This window comes from Megascapheus bottae, chromosome 7 (assembly GCF_031878675.1).
Source record: "Megascapheus bottae isolate mThoBot1 chromosome 7, mThoBot2.hap1, whole genome shotgun sequence".
NCBI lineage: Eukaryota > Metazoa > Chordata > Mammalia > Rodentia > Geomyidae > Megascapheus > Megascapheus bottae.
In genome coordinates, this window is record NC_143515.1 from 32,820,688 (window position 1) to 32,837,456 (window position 16,769).

The 16,769-nt window shown below is 41.6% G+C and overlaps 1 protein-coding gene across 1 annotated transcript; it reads right to left on the reverse strand.

The window, feature by feature from the left end:
- Positions 1–685: 685 nt before the first annotated feature.
- Positions 686–16,126, reverse strand: LOC150060565 (uncharacterized protein C2orf78-like). Its single transcript, XM_090337566.1, is given in 5 exon segments — positions 686–2,020; positions 3,820–4,556; positions 9,618–9,671; positions 9,674–9,700; positions 16,066–16,126. Coding segments are annotated over 5 exon segments (2,214 nt in total).
- Positions 16,127–16,769: the final 643 nt, after the last annotated feature.

A 16,769-nucleotide genomic window follows, 5' to 3' on the forward strand; every position in this document is an offset into this window, starting at 1 on the left:
ATCTCAGCACCTGAACACTGCCCTTGGGCTTCTTTTGCTCAAGGCTAGCATTCTAACAGTTGAGCCACTGGGTGATTTCCGGCTTTTTCAGTGTATGTGGTAACAAGGAATTGAACTCAGGGCTTCATGCATGCTAGGCAAGCACTCTACCACTTGCTCATGCTCCAGGCGCTGTTTTCTCCCATTTTTGAAAAGTATTTTCTAAGTAGTATTTAGAACCCAACCTTAGAAATTCAGTCTTATAACACGGCTCCATGATTCTTCTAAAAGACAAAATGACCTTTCCTTTTTTCTTCCTACTCTTGGACTCTGTTGGTTCTGATGTCTTTAATCCTCCCATGCACAATTCAAGTGCAACTTTTCTCCACCCTCAATCCAATTTCTTCTTTCAAGTTTAACTTTTGAGTCCAAACTCTATCCAAAATGAAGCCAAACTTTGAAATATCATAAAACTCAAATGGGTTCTTTATTAGTCATCTATTAAATTTCATTACATTTAATCGTTCAGGTTTATTAAGTTTTGGGTATATTGTAGTAATATTATTCTACCAACATCTATGCATTTATATCCATATACTATATGCCTATATAAATGTTCATATTTATCTTTGTATATATATACATATATATTTTTATATAGATATATATATGGGAAAACATGTGGTACCCACAATCGCAGCAACTCTTACACTGTGTAGCCATAGTAGTGAGACACTTCCATATCTCTTTGCCTCTGAACAAAAAACTGCAGTTTCCCCAAAGCAGTGTATTGGGCAGCATTCTCACGCTCTTGCTGGGCCCGCCTTTTCATGGCTTCACGCTCTGGCCTTTGCTCCTTGGTGATGGGATTTGATACTACAGGGCCAGGAATATCGGGTTTCCTCCATGGAATTGGTTGGCGGCTGAAATCTTGGAGTAGGTACTGGTTATGAGGCTTAGGCGGTGAACGGAACTCGTTCCCAGCAGTGGAAACAGGCTTGTGCTGGACAGAAGCGCTGGATGAGGTTGAGTGGGGTTCAGGCCTAGCAACAGCAGACTGAGATACACTAGGCTGGGGAGCATTGGCCGATCCCTGTGTGTATGTATTGGTTACACTTGGCTGAGATGCTTTGGTGGAACCTCTGAGACTCGTGTTGGCAGAAGCTGGTTGAGACAGGCTGACTGCGGTAGGTTGAGCCTTGGTAGCATGAGGCCGTGCAGGGTATGGTACAGTGGGCCTCCTGGAGGCCAGAGACTGTGGCCTATGAGGAACGGGTCGAGCCTGAGGCTTCTCTGGGGTTAGAAAAGGCAAAGGAACCAACTTGACCTTGCCAGGGGGAGGCAGCTCATCCTGGGATGGGGATGGACACTGGCTTTCACTCCTTTCCCTTTTCTTGACTTGAATGTTTCTAGGGCCTTTACCCTCATGTGGAATATCCAGCCATGATTTCATAGCAGAGTCTCGTGTGCCGCTTGCAGTTTTCTTCTCATTCTTCTTTCCTAGGGCATGAAAAACCTGCACTGACTCCCACATCTGCACGCCTAGGTTGGTTCGAGGTCTTTTGAAGGTCTCTTGGCTAAGCTCAGGGTGGCTTCTCTTGTGCTTCATCTTGGGAATGCTTGCCTTCTCTTCTGTTTTCAGTTTGTTCCCTGACTGCTTGGTTTCTTCACATTTCTTGGGATTGCTTCCCCTGATCCTTTTGGGCTCATTCTGCCCATGGCTCTTTGTTTTGCTCACCCTGCTGGATGCAGGCTTTGGAGGCTGGGCTGTGTTCAGGGAAGCCTTGTCACTGGCTGGGGTGCTACACTCAGATTCCTCTTCCTTCAGCAGGCCCCGTGGCTGCAGCTGCTGGCCTTTGGCCTCGGGAGTTCCATCCACGCTTTCCAAGGCGTCGTGCTTGTTCTTGGACACTTGATCAGTGGAATACTTGGTGACCACCGAGTTTTCCTGCAGCAGAATCTCATTGATGGTGTCTGTATCTTTGATGTGGGTTATAGTAGAAATATTGGATTGCTGAAAATCTGTGAAGGAGGTGAAAATCTGGTTAAAATGAATGTCTTGACCATCACAGTGATATCTGTTAGCTACCCACTGTCACATTCCATTCCATTTGTCTCAAGACTCAGAGTATCCAAATTGGCCTTGTTCCATGTAGACTTCTCTCTTGGCCCTAAGGTTAATGTCGACCTGCAGCTGCTAAATGTCAGGTGGAGCATCCTGACTTTCTATTAGTTTCTCAAAGGCAACCAGAGGCTTTCAAACCTTGCTTTCAATTTCATCCTAATGCTTATTCTCTGTGTCTGGATTTGCTGGAGGCAAGACCAAGGTACTAGGAATGTTTACTACTGGATTGATATTGGAATGTCTCCAAAGTCAGGTGACACATGTTTCTCTCAAGGACTTCAACATTTATGCTTGTAGGACTTGGGTTGTCTGCAGTTTGTGACTGGCAAAATTTATGATTCTAGAAAGTTGTGATTCTAGAAAAGTGTATGCATTGCCATGGAAGTTTCTACTGATGTAAAGAAATCACAGCAGAAATCAGTCCCTGGTAAGTAAGATGCTCCATTTATGCACCAATGATTTAAGGGCATTGTCATCACTGAGCAAGGTGTTTCTAGCAGCTAGTTTTAAGCACCATGGACAGGATCGTGAGTTGGAAGATCGTGATAGCTACTCTATGTAAAACTTGTGCTAATTCATTGTCATTATTTCTTTTCCCTTTTCCTCTATAGAATTGTTGTCAGTGAAATAAAAATGAAAGAAGTTTTAAAAGTAGGAAATGATTTGGACATCATGTATGGGTCAGAAGTAAAGGAGTTCGTTACTGTGTTCTTGACTCTGGGTTCAAACAACAAAAAAACCAGCTTTATAAAGTGTCATCTATTTATATAGTTGTCGATTATTGCCAGTGTCCTGTAAGTAAAATAGGTGTTGATTCTCACCCTGATCTGAGAGAACGGCAAGTGAGGGGCAGTCAGGGAGGGGAGGACAGGTTTAGCATGTTTTGAGTGCATTTCTGAGCGTTGAGTGTGTGCCCATGTGCATGTGTGTGTGAGGGAGAGACGGGGAGAATAGAGAGCTAGAGAATGTGATCATGCACTGGATGCTTCTGGGACTTGAACTCAGCCTTTTTTCTTTTGCTGCTTGACTTTTTCTTAGGCCTGATGTATTCTCACTTTTTTTAGGCATCTATTGTCTGCATTTGGGAACTGACAATGAGATGTTGAAAACACTTTGCAGGCTGACTTTGAAATTTGTTCCTCAGCTCTCAGGCTCCTGATTAGCTAGGCCACAGGCATGATTCAGTGGTGCTCAGCTTCAGGGTGGAATTCCTGCCCATGAAATATGCAAAATATATATTCTCACCTGCTTCCTTTGGGCAGGTTCTCTGCACACAGTAAAGCAAGTTTATCTGCTATTATCAAAACTAATGTTTGACATATTTTCCAATGAAAGCAAAGAACTCGAACAAGAAGGGGATTAATTAGGGAGAATGGATTGTGAGGACAGTGTAGACCATGGCCTCACTGAGTGTGCTTTGGGTGGCATCTAAGAGCAGCACAGCCATATTTCCTCACTTATGTATTTACTTAATTATCCAGTGCAATTAGTGGCAGCACTGAGGTTTGAAGCAGTCAGTGCTCCACCACTGGAGCCATACCCTTGGCCCTCTGCCTCATGGCAGAAATTGGAGGTCTCCTTGTGAGTGTGGTGGGTGAGACTGAGGATTTAGACTATATTTGTGGAGTAGTGGAGACTCTATGCAGATGCAGGTCAGCCCCTCCTTTTTGTGCTGCTAATCCTGTTCCTTTCTGTTGTCTGTGCTTACCTTGAACACTGGTTTCTGGGTGGTGTTGAGCAGACACAGAGTAGTAGATTCCAGAAGTGGAGACTGGTGGTGGGACATTTGCGGGCTGAACCTCTTGGAGCATCATCACGATTTCTGGCTGAGGAGCAAAGACCCTGCTCCCTGTATAGGACACAGAGCCATATGATTGCAGGCAGGGACCAGGTTCTCCAGATAACAGAGGGCCCACTGTGCTTCGGTTATAGTAGTAAATTTGGCTGTTTCGTTGGCAGGGAAGTAACAAGCTACTACTCTCTTGTTGTGGGATGTGAGATAACGTCCCCTGAACCAGGCTGGCAGACAGCGATGGATACAGAGGGACTATGGCATTTGCATCCGCATATCGAGATGTCATAGTCATTGAAGGGACTGCTGTGCCCTGGTCAATGAGAGTCACTGTGAAGTCTCCCAGTGCAGAGGACTTTTTATTGTGTCCTGTGTACTCCCATTCAAAAGCACTGGCACAGGAGGAGGCGGCAGTGGAGATGTGGTTCTGGCCAGTAACCCCTGACAGCATGGGTGTGCTGGAATGTTGGCAAAGACCCGTGAGTGGCTGCAAAGAGGTGCCAGAGGTTGATGGCAGTGGCCATGCTGAAGTGAAGGCTGGGGTGGAGACTGTGGAGATGTTGCAGCTGTTGCCTGTTAGAGAAGTGGCATCGCTCTCCACAGGAAGAGGAAGCTGTAGTGAGTTTGCAGCTCCAAGTAAAGATGCATGCTGGAAATTGTCTGCAAGAAGCAAGGAGTGGTTAAAAAATGGATAAGGTTGCCCAACTCTCACTGTTTTGGAGGAACAGCATATTGGAAGCTGGCTGTGACTGACTGGGAATGCTCTCATTCCAATAGCCACCCACAATCTTCTGATGAACTGTGCAAAGAGGTTCAACAGGAGACACCAAGTGGTTCCTGTGCTGTTTCCTAGGCAGAAGCAGGCTTCTCCTTCTTGTCCTGACTTTCCCTGAGTCACTCCTAACTGTGTCCTAGCATGTGAGCCTTTTGAATCTCAGGTATCCTCAGTGTACTTGTTAGATCACCCATTCACGAGCAGGAAACCTAGGGGCAGAGGCCAGCCTGATTGGCTCAAGTACTTCTTTTGAATTACTATGAGCACCGTGTTCCAAAGGGTGAGCAGGTGAAGAATGCCCAGAAATCAGGAGAACTTGAACTTCCTATAAGCCAGTGGATGTTGGTCTTGAGAAAATAGTTTGCATTTTTCTTGTTATTGTGTAACCTTATAGAAACCTCTGGCCATTTTTAGTGCTTACTTAAAACACAGACCAGAAGATAAGTAAAGAATACAATGACCACCTCAGAGTTCCCAATATACTTTTTGTAGGAAACCTGAAACCCTCTGCTGGGTTGGGTGGCTCACTCCGGTAATCCTAGCTACTCAGGAGGCTGAGATCTGAGAATTAAGGTTCAAAATCAGCTGGAGCACAAAAAGACCTGAGACTCTTATTTCCAATTAAGCTCCAGAAAACGGGAACTGGGACTTGGCTCTAGGGTAGGATGGTAGCTCTGAGCTGAAGAGCTGAGGGATTCTCCCAGGCCCTTGTCAAAACCCATGACCCACACAAAAGAAGAAAAGGAAGGGGCCAGGAGTTTGGCCTAGTGGTTGAAGTGCTTGCCTAGCATGCATGAAGACCCGGGTTCGATTCCTTGGTACCACATACACAGAAAAAAGCTAGAAGTGGTGTTGAGGCTCAAGTGGTAGAGCTCTAGCCTTGAGAAAGTCCAAGGACAGTGCTCAGGCCCTGAGCTCGAGCCCAGGACTGGCAAAAAAAAAGAAGACTGAGACGTTCTGAACTTCAAGTCACTCATCAATGATATATTATACATGCTGAAAACAATGATATCAGTAATAATACTGAATAATGAATGTAAGTGACATATTATACATGACTGATATGGAACAAAATAGAAAGACATTAAAGCTAATTTGGATGTATGTCAAATATTCATTATAGTATACTTACCAATAAATAAAGTGATCTTATTACATATGCAATGTTGTGAAAACAAACATTTTCTCATCTATTTCAGACAAAAACCATCACAGGATTAGAAAGTGGTTTTGAATTATATGTGTGTGTCTGTGTGTGCCTGTGTGTGTGCACGTGTGTGTGTGTGTGTGTGTGTGTGTGTGTGTGTGTGTGTGTGTGTGTTTTGTATTCTGGGAGTTGAACTGAAGTTGGTATAGGTGTAATGTGTGTGGAAGCAGAAAAATGCATTAAATGTAAATATTCAAGCAGTCACGCTTTGTTTTTGCTAGTCCTGTTCTTGAGCTCAGGGCCTGAGCACTGTCCTTGGACTTTCTCAAGGCCAGAGCTCTACTACTAGAGCCTCAGCACCACTTCTAGCTTTTTTCTATGTGTGTGATACCAAGGAATTGATCCTGCATCTTCATGCATGCTAGGCAAGCACTCTACCACTAGGCCAAACTCCCAGCCCCCATGCTGTTTTTAAATACAGATTTTATTCTTATACTTCTGCATGTGAAATGTTTGAAATTATACTTTCAAGATAAAATTCTGGAAAGGACTATTTTGGACAATAGGGCCTAATATGTGCTATGTAACTGTTGTATCCTGTTTACACGGTGAAAGTTTTCAGAGCTCAGAGGCTCAGAATTTCTATTTTCTGGTCTTTCTCAGCTTGTGGAAGCTGTTGAATTTCCTTAGCGAAAGCTTTCTTTCTCCACTTAAAGGCATACCACTCCAATCTGTTCTTATATCGCTCATCTCTCATTCTTCTCCCTGGATTGACAATAGTGAATCTTCCTTTTCATGAACATGGATAACTCTTCATTTACTCGACTGCTCCTTTGATTTTCTCACCAAAGCTTGGTAATTTTCAGCATGTACATCTTACACATATCTTTTGTAATTATTCTAAGTATCTCATAATTTTGGTAGTATAAATGGCACTCTCAATTCAATTTCCAGTTGCTTTTTGAGAATGATTAATCATTGTCTTCTGACCCTATATCCTGGAAGTTAGGTAACTTGTTTTTTTTTTTACATCATCCCTCATGCCATATACATGGTCATAATTGACATAGATCAATATTTTTGAATGTGCAGGAGACCTAGTATCCCTAGCACATGGGATAGTGTGGTTAGACAATCACTTTTTTTTTTTTTGCCTGTCCTGGGCTTGAGCTCAGGGCCTCGGCACTGTCCTTGGACTTTCTCAAGGCTAGAGCTCTACCACTTGAGCCTCAGGACCACTTCTGACTTTGTTGTTTTTTTTTTCCAATGTATGTGGTACCAAAGAATCGAACCTGGCTTTTTCGTGCATGCGAGGCAAACACTCTACCAGTAGGCCAAACTCCTAGTCCCAGACAATCACTTTTGTCAGGACATTAATACCAGATTGGACAATATAGCACAAATGTAGAAAAGAAAAAATCAGAACAAAGAAAGACAAACCAAAATGATTTCTCTAAATATCATACCTCAATGTAAAGATATTAATTGTTCTAGCTGGGTATTTAAATCAATTTAGTACAAATAGCAGCATCAAAAAATCTTTAAAAACCGTTTGAAATGGGAATTAATGCACCATCTATCTGGCAAATATCATGTAACCCTTATATAACAGTAAAAAATATATATATATAAACGTTTGAAAACCAATCTGAGAAAAATATTGATACAAATGTAAAATAAACACTTAGAAGTCTATCATTATCATCATTATTACAGCTTTTAGTTGAAACCTGCTTCTGATACAAATTAGAATACTTTATTAAAAAATGCATGTTCAGCTCTCATGATTCAAGGCTGTAATCCTAACTACTGGAGCTTGAGGTTTGAAAATTATTATTTCAAGCCAGTCCTTCCCATAAAGTCTGTAGGACTCTTATTAACGGTTAAATATCAAAACCTGGAATTGGAGACCTGATGAGTTGTAGAGCTCTACCTATAAGCTAAAAAGCTCAGAGACAGTGTCAAGCTTGGAGTTTAAATCTTGGTATTCATACAAACACACACACACACACACACACACACACACACACACACACACACTTCCATGAAGTCTAAATATAAGAATGAAAAGTAATGTTGAAATATATTACAGAACCTTCTGTGTAATCCCTCTCAAGAAATATTCCTTAAAATAATTTGGAATACATATCTAAAATGTTTACATTGGAAACTGTCAACGCTCAGTAGCTCCCTTCCCTAATCCTGTTTGGGAAACAGTCTGCTGGACAGTGGTTTGAGATCCATCTAGGCTGGTTACTGAACACCTCATCTCAATCAAAGAAGCCCTCTGTTAGTAGATCATGACTGTGGCCCAAGGTACAAGAGAGTCCTTCCTAGGTGGTAGGATCATGGTTCAAGATTTGCCTGACCTAAAATTTCATATCTTCAAAAAAAACCTAAGTAAAACAAAGAAAGCTAAAGGAGTGGCTGGCACCTGTGCCGGCCCTAAGTTAGTCAGGTTGACAAAAGGCTCGTTCAAAGCATCATCTGTACTCAGAGTCAACGAGAAAAAAAACAAACACATAACAAACCTAAAGCAGGAACCAGCTAAAAGTGACATCTCAGAAACTGCTTTTAATGATTCTCTGTTTTAACCTTAGTTGGCTTTTGGTCCATCAATGTGGCTAACACTAACTTCATTTTGCCTGGCTCTGGTTAGATTGCCCTCGGTTTTCTGTGTGTGGATTTAAAAATGTTTGATCCTCTTCAACATTCTATTGAAACCACCGCTGTTTTCTTGAGAATGTCTCCATGTTCTTCATGTCTTTGGCTCTGTGTTATTTCTCATCACCTTCTTCATCTTTTCTTCACCTCTAGTTCCTGGTGAACCTTTCCTTCTAGATCATCTGCCTCGTTCTAGTCCCGTCATCCCCTCTCTCTTCCTGTTTTTCTCTTTACCTTGTCTGAGCAGAAATATGGAAACACACACTATGCTTAAATTTACGACATTTGATATAAACGTAACTATATAGACATCAAAACCTATGACTCTGGAGACATAATGTTTTATTTCATAAATTAATATGTTTCTATGACATACAATCCCTTAGCCTAGTTTTGATTAAGTTCTAAATACTAAGTCCCAGTGATTGTAAATAGAGATTCCCTCCTGGAACACTTGTTGGTTAAACTTGTCATTTAAAATATGATGTAAAAATCAATGTTAATAAATTCTCCAATTAAAAAATTTTTACTACATTTGAAATACCAAAGTGGAACTAATTTTTAGAGGATACTGTTAAAAATGAAGTATCTTGGTATAGGGATTTCAACACGACTAGGTTTCCTTCTCCATTAGTTTGATTAAAATTGACTCTCTGAAGAAATCTGTAGCTTCATTCTCCATTCATAAATGTCATTAAAAATACAGTGCTGGAGGGCCGGGAGTTTGGCCTAATAGTAGAGTGCTTGCCTAGCATGCATGAAGACCTGGGATCGATTCCTCGGTACCCCACATACATAGCACCACTTCCAGTGGTGCTGAGGCTCAAGTGGTAGACTGCTAGCCTTGAGAAAGTCCAAGGACAGTGCTCAAGCCCTGAGCTCAAGCCCAAGACGGGCAAAAAAAATACAGTGCTGGAAAACAAAGCTATCACAAGATAAACAATTCATTTTCTTCATGTTGCAGACAAAGCACAGATTTTTGTCACAAAGTAAATCATGTGGCTAAGTCATATATACCTAGTAAACATCACAGCCCAACATTTCTAATTCAATACTTGAAGCTGTTTTGATTCTACTATTAAATTTAGGGAGCAGGGGAGTCTGATGGAAACTCTAAATCCCTTTTTCTTCTTACCTGACATACTGAGACAATGGGTAATATCAACTGGAGAAACAAGGGATGAAGAATGACACTAGAGGATGTGTGCGTAGCTGAAGCTAAAGAGCAAGAGTGTGTCCAGTACGGAGCTCACTGGACACTGGTCACTAGCGATGATCCAAATATACGCATGGACGATGCCATGGAAACCCCAAGATTCTACCAAGTAGTGATAGGTTCAGTGGGAGAATGATGTCATTACTCAGGCAGTTGAAAGGCCTGGAGTAGCCAATCACAACATCAGAATCTGAACCAGAAGCTGGGTTTGGGTAGAGAATGGCAGGAGAGCTCTAGTAGCTCTCTAATGCTTGATCTTTGGTGACTTGAGGTCCTGCAAGACAGACAGGAAATCCCCTTTCGTCTACGTTCTTATATTGAGGACATCACCTCAGTGTTTCTCACCAATGTTCATTAATAGTTATTTTTAATTTGCTTATTTTGCTTTCTATATTATATGATAATTACATATTGCATATATAGTTCACATGTTTGAGGGATAAGGAAAGGGACTTTGAGATTGAAAACTTCATTGTTCTGAAACCGTTTAGTTGAGCCATTTGAATTTTCAAATAGTAGAAGCAGAATGAAAGAGCTTTTACCTAGTTGAAGAGTAGTGTTGATGATACCTTGTAGAGGATGATGTCATCTAAGGCACTTGCTTTCTAGTTTCTTGCCCCTGAAATCCTTATTCTGGGTTGTTCTAGCCATGTTGGACTTGGATCCCTCTTTATATTTCTCTTGTTCACTTAGGAACTGGTTCTTGGAAAACCTATTAGGTTTTGCATTCTTTTTTATTTCATTTTAAAACTTAATTTACTTTATTCTTATTGTAGTGGTGGTATACAGAGGTATTGCAATTACACAAGTCAGGTAATAAGTATATTTCCATTTATACAGTATCTTCCCTTCCCTCATGCTCTCCCAGTCCCTCTTGTCTCTATCCACAAGTTATGTAGCTCACTTTCGTTGGTGTCCAGTGGGCTCCACTGCTCTGTTTTTGTCATTTTACCCTTGAGTTCTGTACACCTCCCAAACCCTTCTGAAGAGGTATACTTGAATACACCATACATAAGGTAAAGAAGACAGATCATCAAAAATTAAAAACTAAACAAAAGAAAGGGGGAAAAAGCATGTTTCTTCCCTCCACCTTTTGGAGTTCATTTCTGAATTTTATATGAATAAAAAGAGGCACATGGGCTTTGCATTTTTGTTTCTCTCCTAATGGTGCCCTCTTTTGTTCTCAATGTTTGTGATTATCTAGAATCCTTTCTAATTTATATCCCAATGCATTTTAGATCTCATTTTTGCACATCCAAAAGAATATGCACGATTTGTGTCTCTGAGTTTGGCTTAGCTCACCTAACATGGTTTGTTCTAGTTCTATTTCCTTGCAGATGATATTACTTTATTCTTCCTAATGGCTGTGTAAAATTCCATTGTGTATAGGTACCACATAGTTTGGATCCACTCATCTATTGTGGGGCATCTGAGTTGCTCTATATCTTGCCTATTATGAATAGCGAAGCAATAAAAACGGTCTGTGTTTAGTTTTTTTGAGGAACCTCCATACTGCTGTTCAGAGAGGTTGTACTGCTTTACATTCCCACCAATATGTAGAAGAGTTACTTTCCCCCCAAGATTTCCACCAATATTTGCAGTTCAAATTCACAATGTTGGACAATCTGACAGGGGTGAGATGGAATTTCAGAGTTGTTTTAATTTGCGTTTCCTTTATGGCCAGGGTTGATGAGCATTTCCTCAAGTGTATCTTTGCCATTCTCACCTCTTCTGAGAAATCTCTACTTAGCTCTCTTGCCCATTAAGTGATTGCTTTATAAGGTTTGGTAGGGGTTGGTTTCTTAAGCTCTTTGCGTATATTGGATATGAGGACTTTCATATATGGCTTGAAAAGGAAGATCTTTTCCCAGCAATCCTTTTTTTTTTTGCCACTTCTTTGGCTTGAACTCAGGGTCTGGGCACCATCCATGGGCTTCTTTTGCTTAAAGCTAGCACTCTATCACTTGAGCCACAGCACCCCTTTTGGCTATTTCTGTTTATATGGTACTGAGGAATCCAACTCAGGGTTTCATGCATGTGTGGCAAGCACTGTAGCACTAAGCCACATTCCAGTCTACTTGTAGTTTTTGAATGGCTGATTGGAGATAAGAATCTCACAAGGACTTTTTTTGGGGGGCCAGTCCTGGGGCTTGAAGTCAGGGCCTGAGCTTTCTCAAGGCTAGAGCTCTACCACTTGAGCCACAGCACCAGTTCTGTCTTTTCTACATATGTGGTACCGAGGAATCGAACCCAGGTCTTCGTGCATGCTAGGCAAGCACTCTACCACTAGGCCAAACTCCAGCAATTCTTTTTTTTAATTTTTTATTGTAATTAATAAAAATTTTACATGATATTTGCCAGATAGAAGGTGCATTAATTCACATACATTGATACACTTTCACATGTCTTGGTACCCATTACCTTCCTCCCCACCCCCCACCCGTGTGGTTCCCCCCCCCCACCAATTCTTTTATAGTTTATTTTTTTTTCTGGATTCTGTGCCTTGAGCTTTTTTGATCAAGGCTGTGCTCTATTGCTTAAGCCATAGTACCACTTCTGGCTCGTGGCTTAACTGTACATAAGAGTCTTGTCACAGACTTTCTTAACTGGGATGGCTTTGAACTGTGGTCTTCCTGAGTAGCTATGATTACAGGCATGAGCCCCTAGTACACCACGAGTTGTGCATTCTCATACTCATAGATGTCAACTCCTAGAGATACAGGTCTCTTTTTTGCATAGCCCTGATACTTTGAAAAGTAGAAGCAAATACTAAAGAAATGGAATACACAGAGGAAGGCAGACTTCTGTCTGACTTAAAAGGCTTTTATTGTAAAGATGATATACATAGGGGTTACAGTTACTTAAGTCAGGTAACGAGTACATTTCCTTTTGAACAGTGTTACCGCCTCCCTCATTCTCCCCCGGGTTTGCCTTCTCCCCACTTGAAGTTATATCGTTCATTTCCAACATAGTGTCTAGTCCGTGTCACTGCTAAATTGGCTTACCCTTTATCTCACCATTTCTGTGCTTCTTCCAGTGATAGCCAGACCAGTCCCCACAATTTGTGTCAGAAGAAAAGGAATGAATATGGAATCCAAGATAAAAAGGATGTCATTCTAGTTGAAATTAACTGGTTTTACTTAACATGAAACTATCAATCATATTCTGGAGCAAGGCTCCTATTGCAAACTCTACATAGTAATCTATTGGTTTGTGTACTTATAGTTGCTGAGAAACATTGCACAGAAAACCAACTAGCGTTACCTTTCTACAATTGTGATGATTATTTCTATGTCAAGATGACTTTACTCCTGCCTAGGTAAATCAGTACTATCCATGGTAATAACTGGCTCAACCTCATGAGGCCTGACCTCTCGAGCCTACATCTCCAGCCCAGCTTCTGTGATATTCCCCAAGTCTCTGCATGTTTTCTGTATTGGGTAGACAGCATATGAGTAGGCCATCTGTTCAGATTGTTAGCAGAGTCCACAGCTACTGTAGAGGCATATACACAAGACACATTTATTATAGAAACAATCTTTGTTTTCATTCTTGTGTATATTTTTATTATCTTTAAATAGTTGTACAAAGGCAGTATCAACCATCCATTTCCCATCAAGAGCTCCAGAAATCAAACCAATGGCTTAGTGATTGTCTATTTTAAGAAGATGGAGTCATAGGATGTTCATTTGGGATGTTCATGTGTGACATGAGGTGTGGGACATCACAGACCAGCATTCCACATTTTGTCTTGAAAGTAGCAAAAGAGCCAGGTGCTGGTGGCTCATGTCTGTAATCCTAGCTACTGAAGAGGCTGAGATCAGAGGATCACAGTTTCAAAGAAGCCTGGGTACCATAGTCGAGGAGACTCTTATCTCCAATTAACCACCAGAAAACTGGAATGGCACTGTGGCTCAGAGACAATGCCCAAGGCCTGAGTTCAAACCCCTCGATCAAAAAAAAAAAATCAAATAGCATTTTCCCATTGGGTATGATCCAACTAAGGCTGTGCTGTATTGATGAAATCTACTCTCTTAGATACTATAGTTACAATACCTGGTCATGTGAGACATTCCACCAATGCTGGTTAAAAGGATGGGGGATCCATGAGGGATGGTATTTATTTATTTATTTATTTATGAGCCAGTCCTGTAGACTGAGCTCAGGGCCTTAGCACTGTCTTTGGGCTTTCTCAAGGCTGAAGCTCTAGCACTTGAGCCACAGCACCACTTCTCCCGTTTTCTATGTATGTGGTACCAAGGAATCAAACCCGGGTCTTCATGCTTGCTAGGGAAGCACTCTACTGCTAGGGCAAACTCCAGACCTGGTCCATGAGCATTTTTGTTCATGATCAGACCTCTACTGAAACTGCAACTCTCATTTGTGATTAACTAGAGATAAGAGCCCAAGGGGCTTTCATGCCCAAGCTGATTTCCAACCCCAGTCCTCTGATCTCAGCTTTCTGACTTGCAAGAGTTAGAAGCAGAAATCTTTTCATTTGGTTGGCGGGAAAGATTTGTTAATAATTTAATGTGAAGTATAAATGTGCTCAATTGTAAGTTGCAAACCAATATGATATTAGGGATTTCTTTTCACTTTCATGTTTATTGAAATTTTATAATCAGGGAAGTTTTTCATAATTGTCAATGTTTGTTGTAACATTGCCACCTTGACAATGTCAAAGGTACTGATCAGTTTCTTTTGTGCCGTTATATATACATTTGTTCATTTCTTTTCATCTCTCTTTTTTTTTTCTTTGCCAGTCCTCGACTTGAGTTCAGGGCCTGAGCGCTGTCCTTGGACTTTCTCAAGGCTAGAGCTCTACCACTTGAGCCTCAGCACCACTTCCAGCTTTTTTCATGTATGTGGTACCGAGGAATCGAACCTGGGTCTTAGTGCATGCTGGGCAAGCACTCTACCACTAGGCCAAACTCCCGGCCCTCTTTTCATCTGTTTTTTTTGAAATTTAAAAATTTTTACTGTTAGGGTGATTTACAGAGGGGTTACAATCAGATAAATCAGTTAATGAGTACATTGCCTTTTAAACAGGATTATCTGCTCCCTCATTATCTCCCAGTTTTTCCCCTTTCCTCTTCCCTGCCCCTGCCAGATTATAGAGTTCATTTCCAACAGTGGCTAGTGAGTCTCACTGCTGAATTGGTTTAGCCTTTGTCCTACTGCTTTCCCTTCTCCTCCCCAAACCAAATGAACGTATATATAATACAAAGGATACATATATTTAAAAAAAATGTGACAAAAGAGAATATACCAAGGAGAAAAAAGAAAGAAAAAAAAGAAAGAATTGCAAACAGTACAATAAAAAAAATCTCTTGATTCCATTTCTTGGAGTTCATTTTGATCCTAGAGAACGTTCTATGATCATACGTACATAGCTATTGAGCCCTTGTGATCCTCTCCTAAGAACAGCTTCCGGTCCATTATATGATGAGTTGTCTCTGTCCCAGTGTAGCCAGGTGGCCTGTGGGCTCCATCCCTGGTGTTTACGTTCCTCCTAGAGGTACGTGGATAGCTCCAGGGCTGCAGCCACTGCTGTTGTGACTGCTGGCACAATCAGTGTACGTGGGTACTGAATTCTGTCTTCTTATGCGAGCAGTTTATAATTTTCTTCTTTGGTATAAATCTCTGTATAAAGAATAGCTACGTTGGAGTGACTGTCTAGATGTGAAAAGCTTGATGGGACCCTCAAGTTCTGCTTCCTCAGGGGACTTAGTTGGGTCAGTTATCCATCTGCCATCTTCTCCAAAATTCAACGTTTTAAAATCAATTTATTCAATTGTAACGGCTTTGTGAAAATGACTAGTAGGAGAAATGATACACATTCAGGTGTGTAAAAGTAGGGAGGTACTGGTGAACCATTCTAATAATCCTCAGGAAGCTGGGACCCGAGGATAGTGGTAGAAGTAGATATGGATCAAGTGACTGTGCATTGGCCTCAAGTATGAGTAAAAAACAATGCAATATAGACTACATTTGGTTTCATTCTGAAAATGTACTATTGTGCCTCTGACTAGTGTACGTCTAAATGGTGTGATGAATTATATTTCAGGAAAGTTTTTTGTTTTATTGTGTGGGTCCTGTGGTTTGAACTCAGGGTCTGAGCACTCCCTCTGAGCTTTTCTGGCTTAAAGCCAGGTCTCAACCATATCAGCCAGAGCTCTTCTTTTGGCTTTTTGATGGTAAATTAGAAATAAGTGTCACACAAAATTATGCCACAGGAATGATCATTCCTGCATAGGCTGTCATTGAAGAGCAATCCTCAGTCCGCAGCCTCTGCGGTAGCTAGGAATACAGGCACGAGCCAATGGCTCAAGAAATTGTTTTCAGCACAATTTAGTAAGCTTCCTACAATGATCCTCCACCCTGTGTCCTTCTACTCGGTTCTCCTTTCCTGTCCTCTCAGTCGCCATCGCCCACTCCCCATCCAGCTGTGCCTCTTGTGGCCTCTGAAGTGGAACACAGGGCCCTGCAGCTTGACTGCAGTGACTCACTGCTGTGCCTGTGCAAATGCCTGTCTCCCTGGGGTTCTCCTGAAATAGACACTAGGAGCAGATTTTGCTTGTGCTGGTCCTTTGCGGCGAGTGGTTTGGGAACCAGCAAGGCAAGAAGGAGCAGTGCAGGACACATTTAGTGTTTTGTCTACTTCACATATTTGATCTTGTCCACCCATGAACTCCAGATCCTCAGTTGGGAAATTTAGGTTGGAAATCTGGGTGCACTTGCATTCTCTGAGGAATTCAGACACTCAGGCCTCCATTGGAGGCCTCGACCTTTGAATTTAATGTGATCCCAGCCCACAGCTGAACCTCACAAATCAAGTGGACCAGTGATACTAGCCCTGTGTGTTTAGTGATTAATTGAAGTATTATAGCACATCTTGCTGCCCTGAATAATTAAATGGGTACTGAATAAATAAATAAATGATCCTAAATGATGAGGCCATTCTCAGGGTGGACTTTATGCTACTTTGCTTCACTGACTAGGCCCCAGGATAGCCTTTGTCCCCAGGATAACCATGAGCTCTTGGCTCTAATGTGGTAGATTTCTCTCATA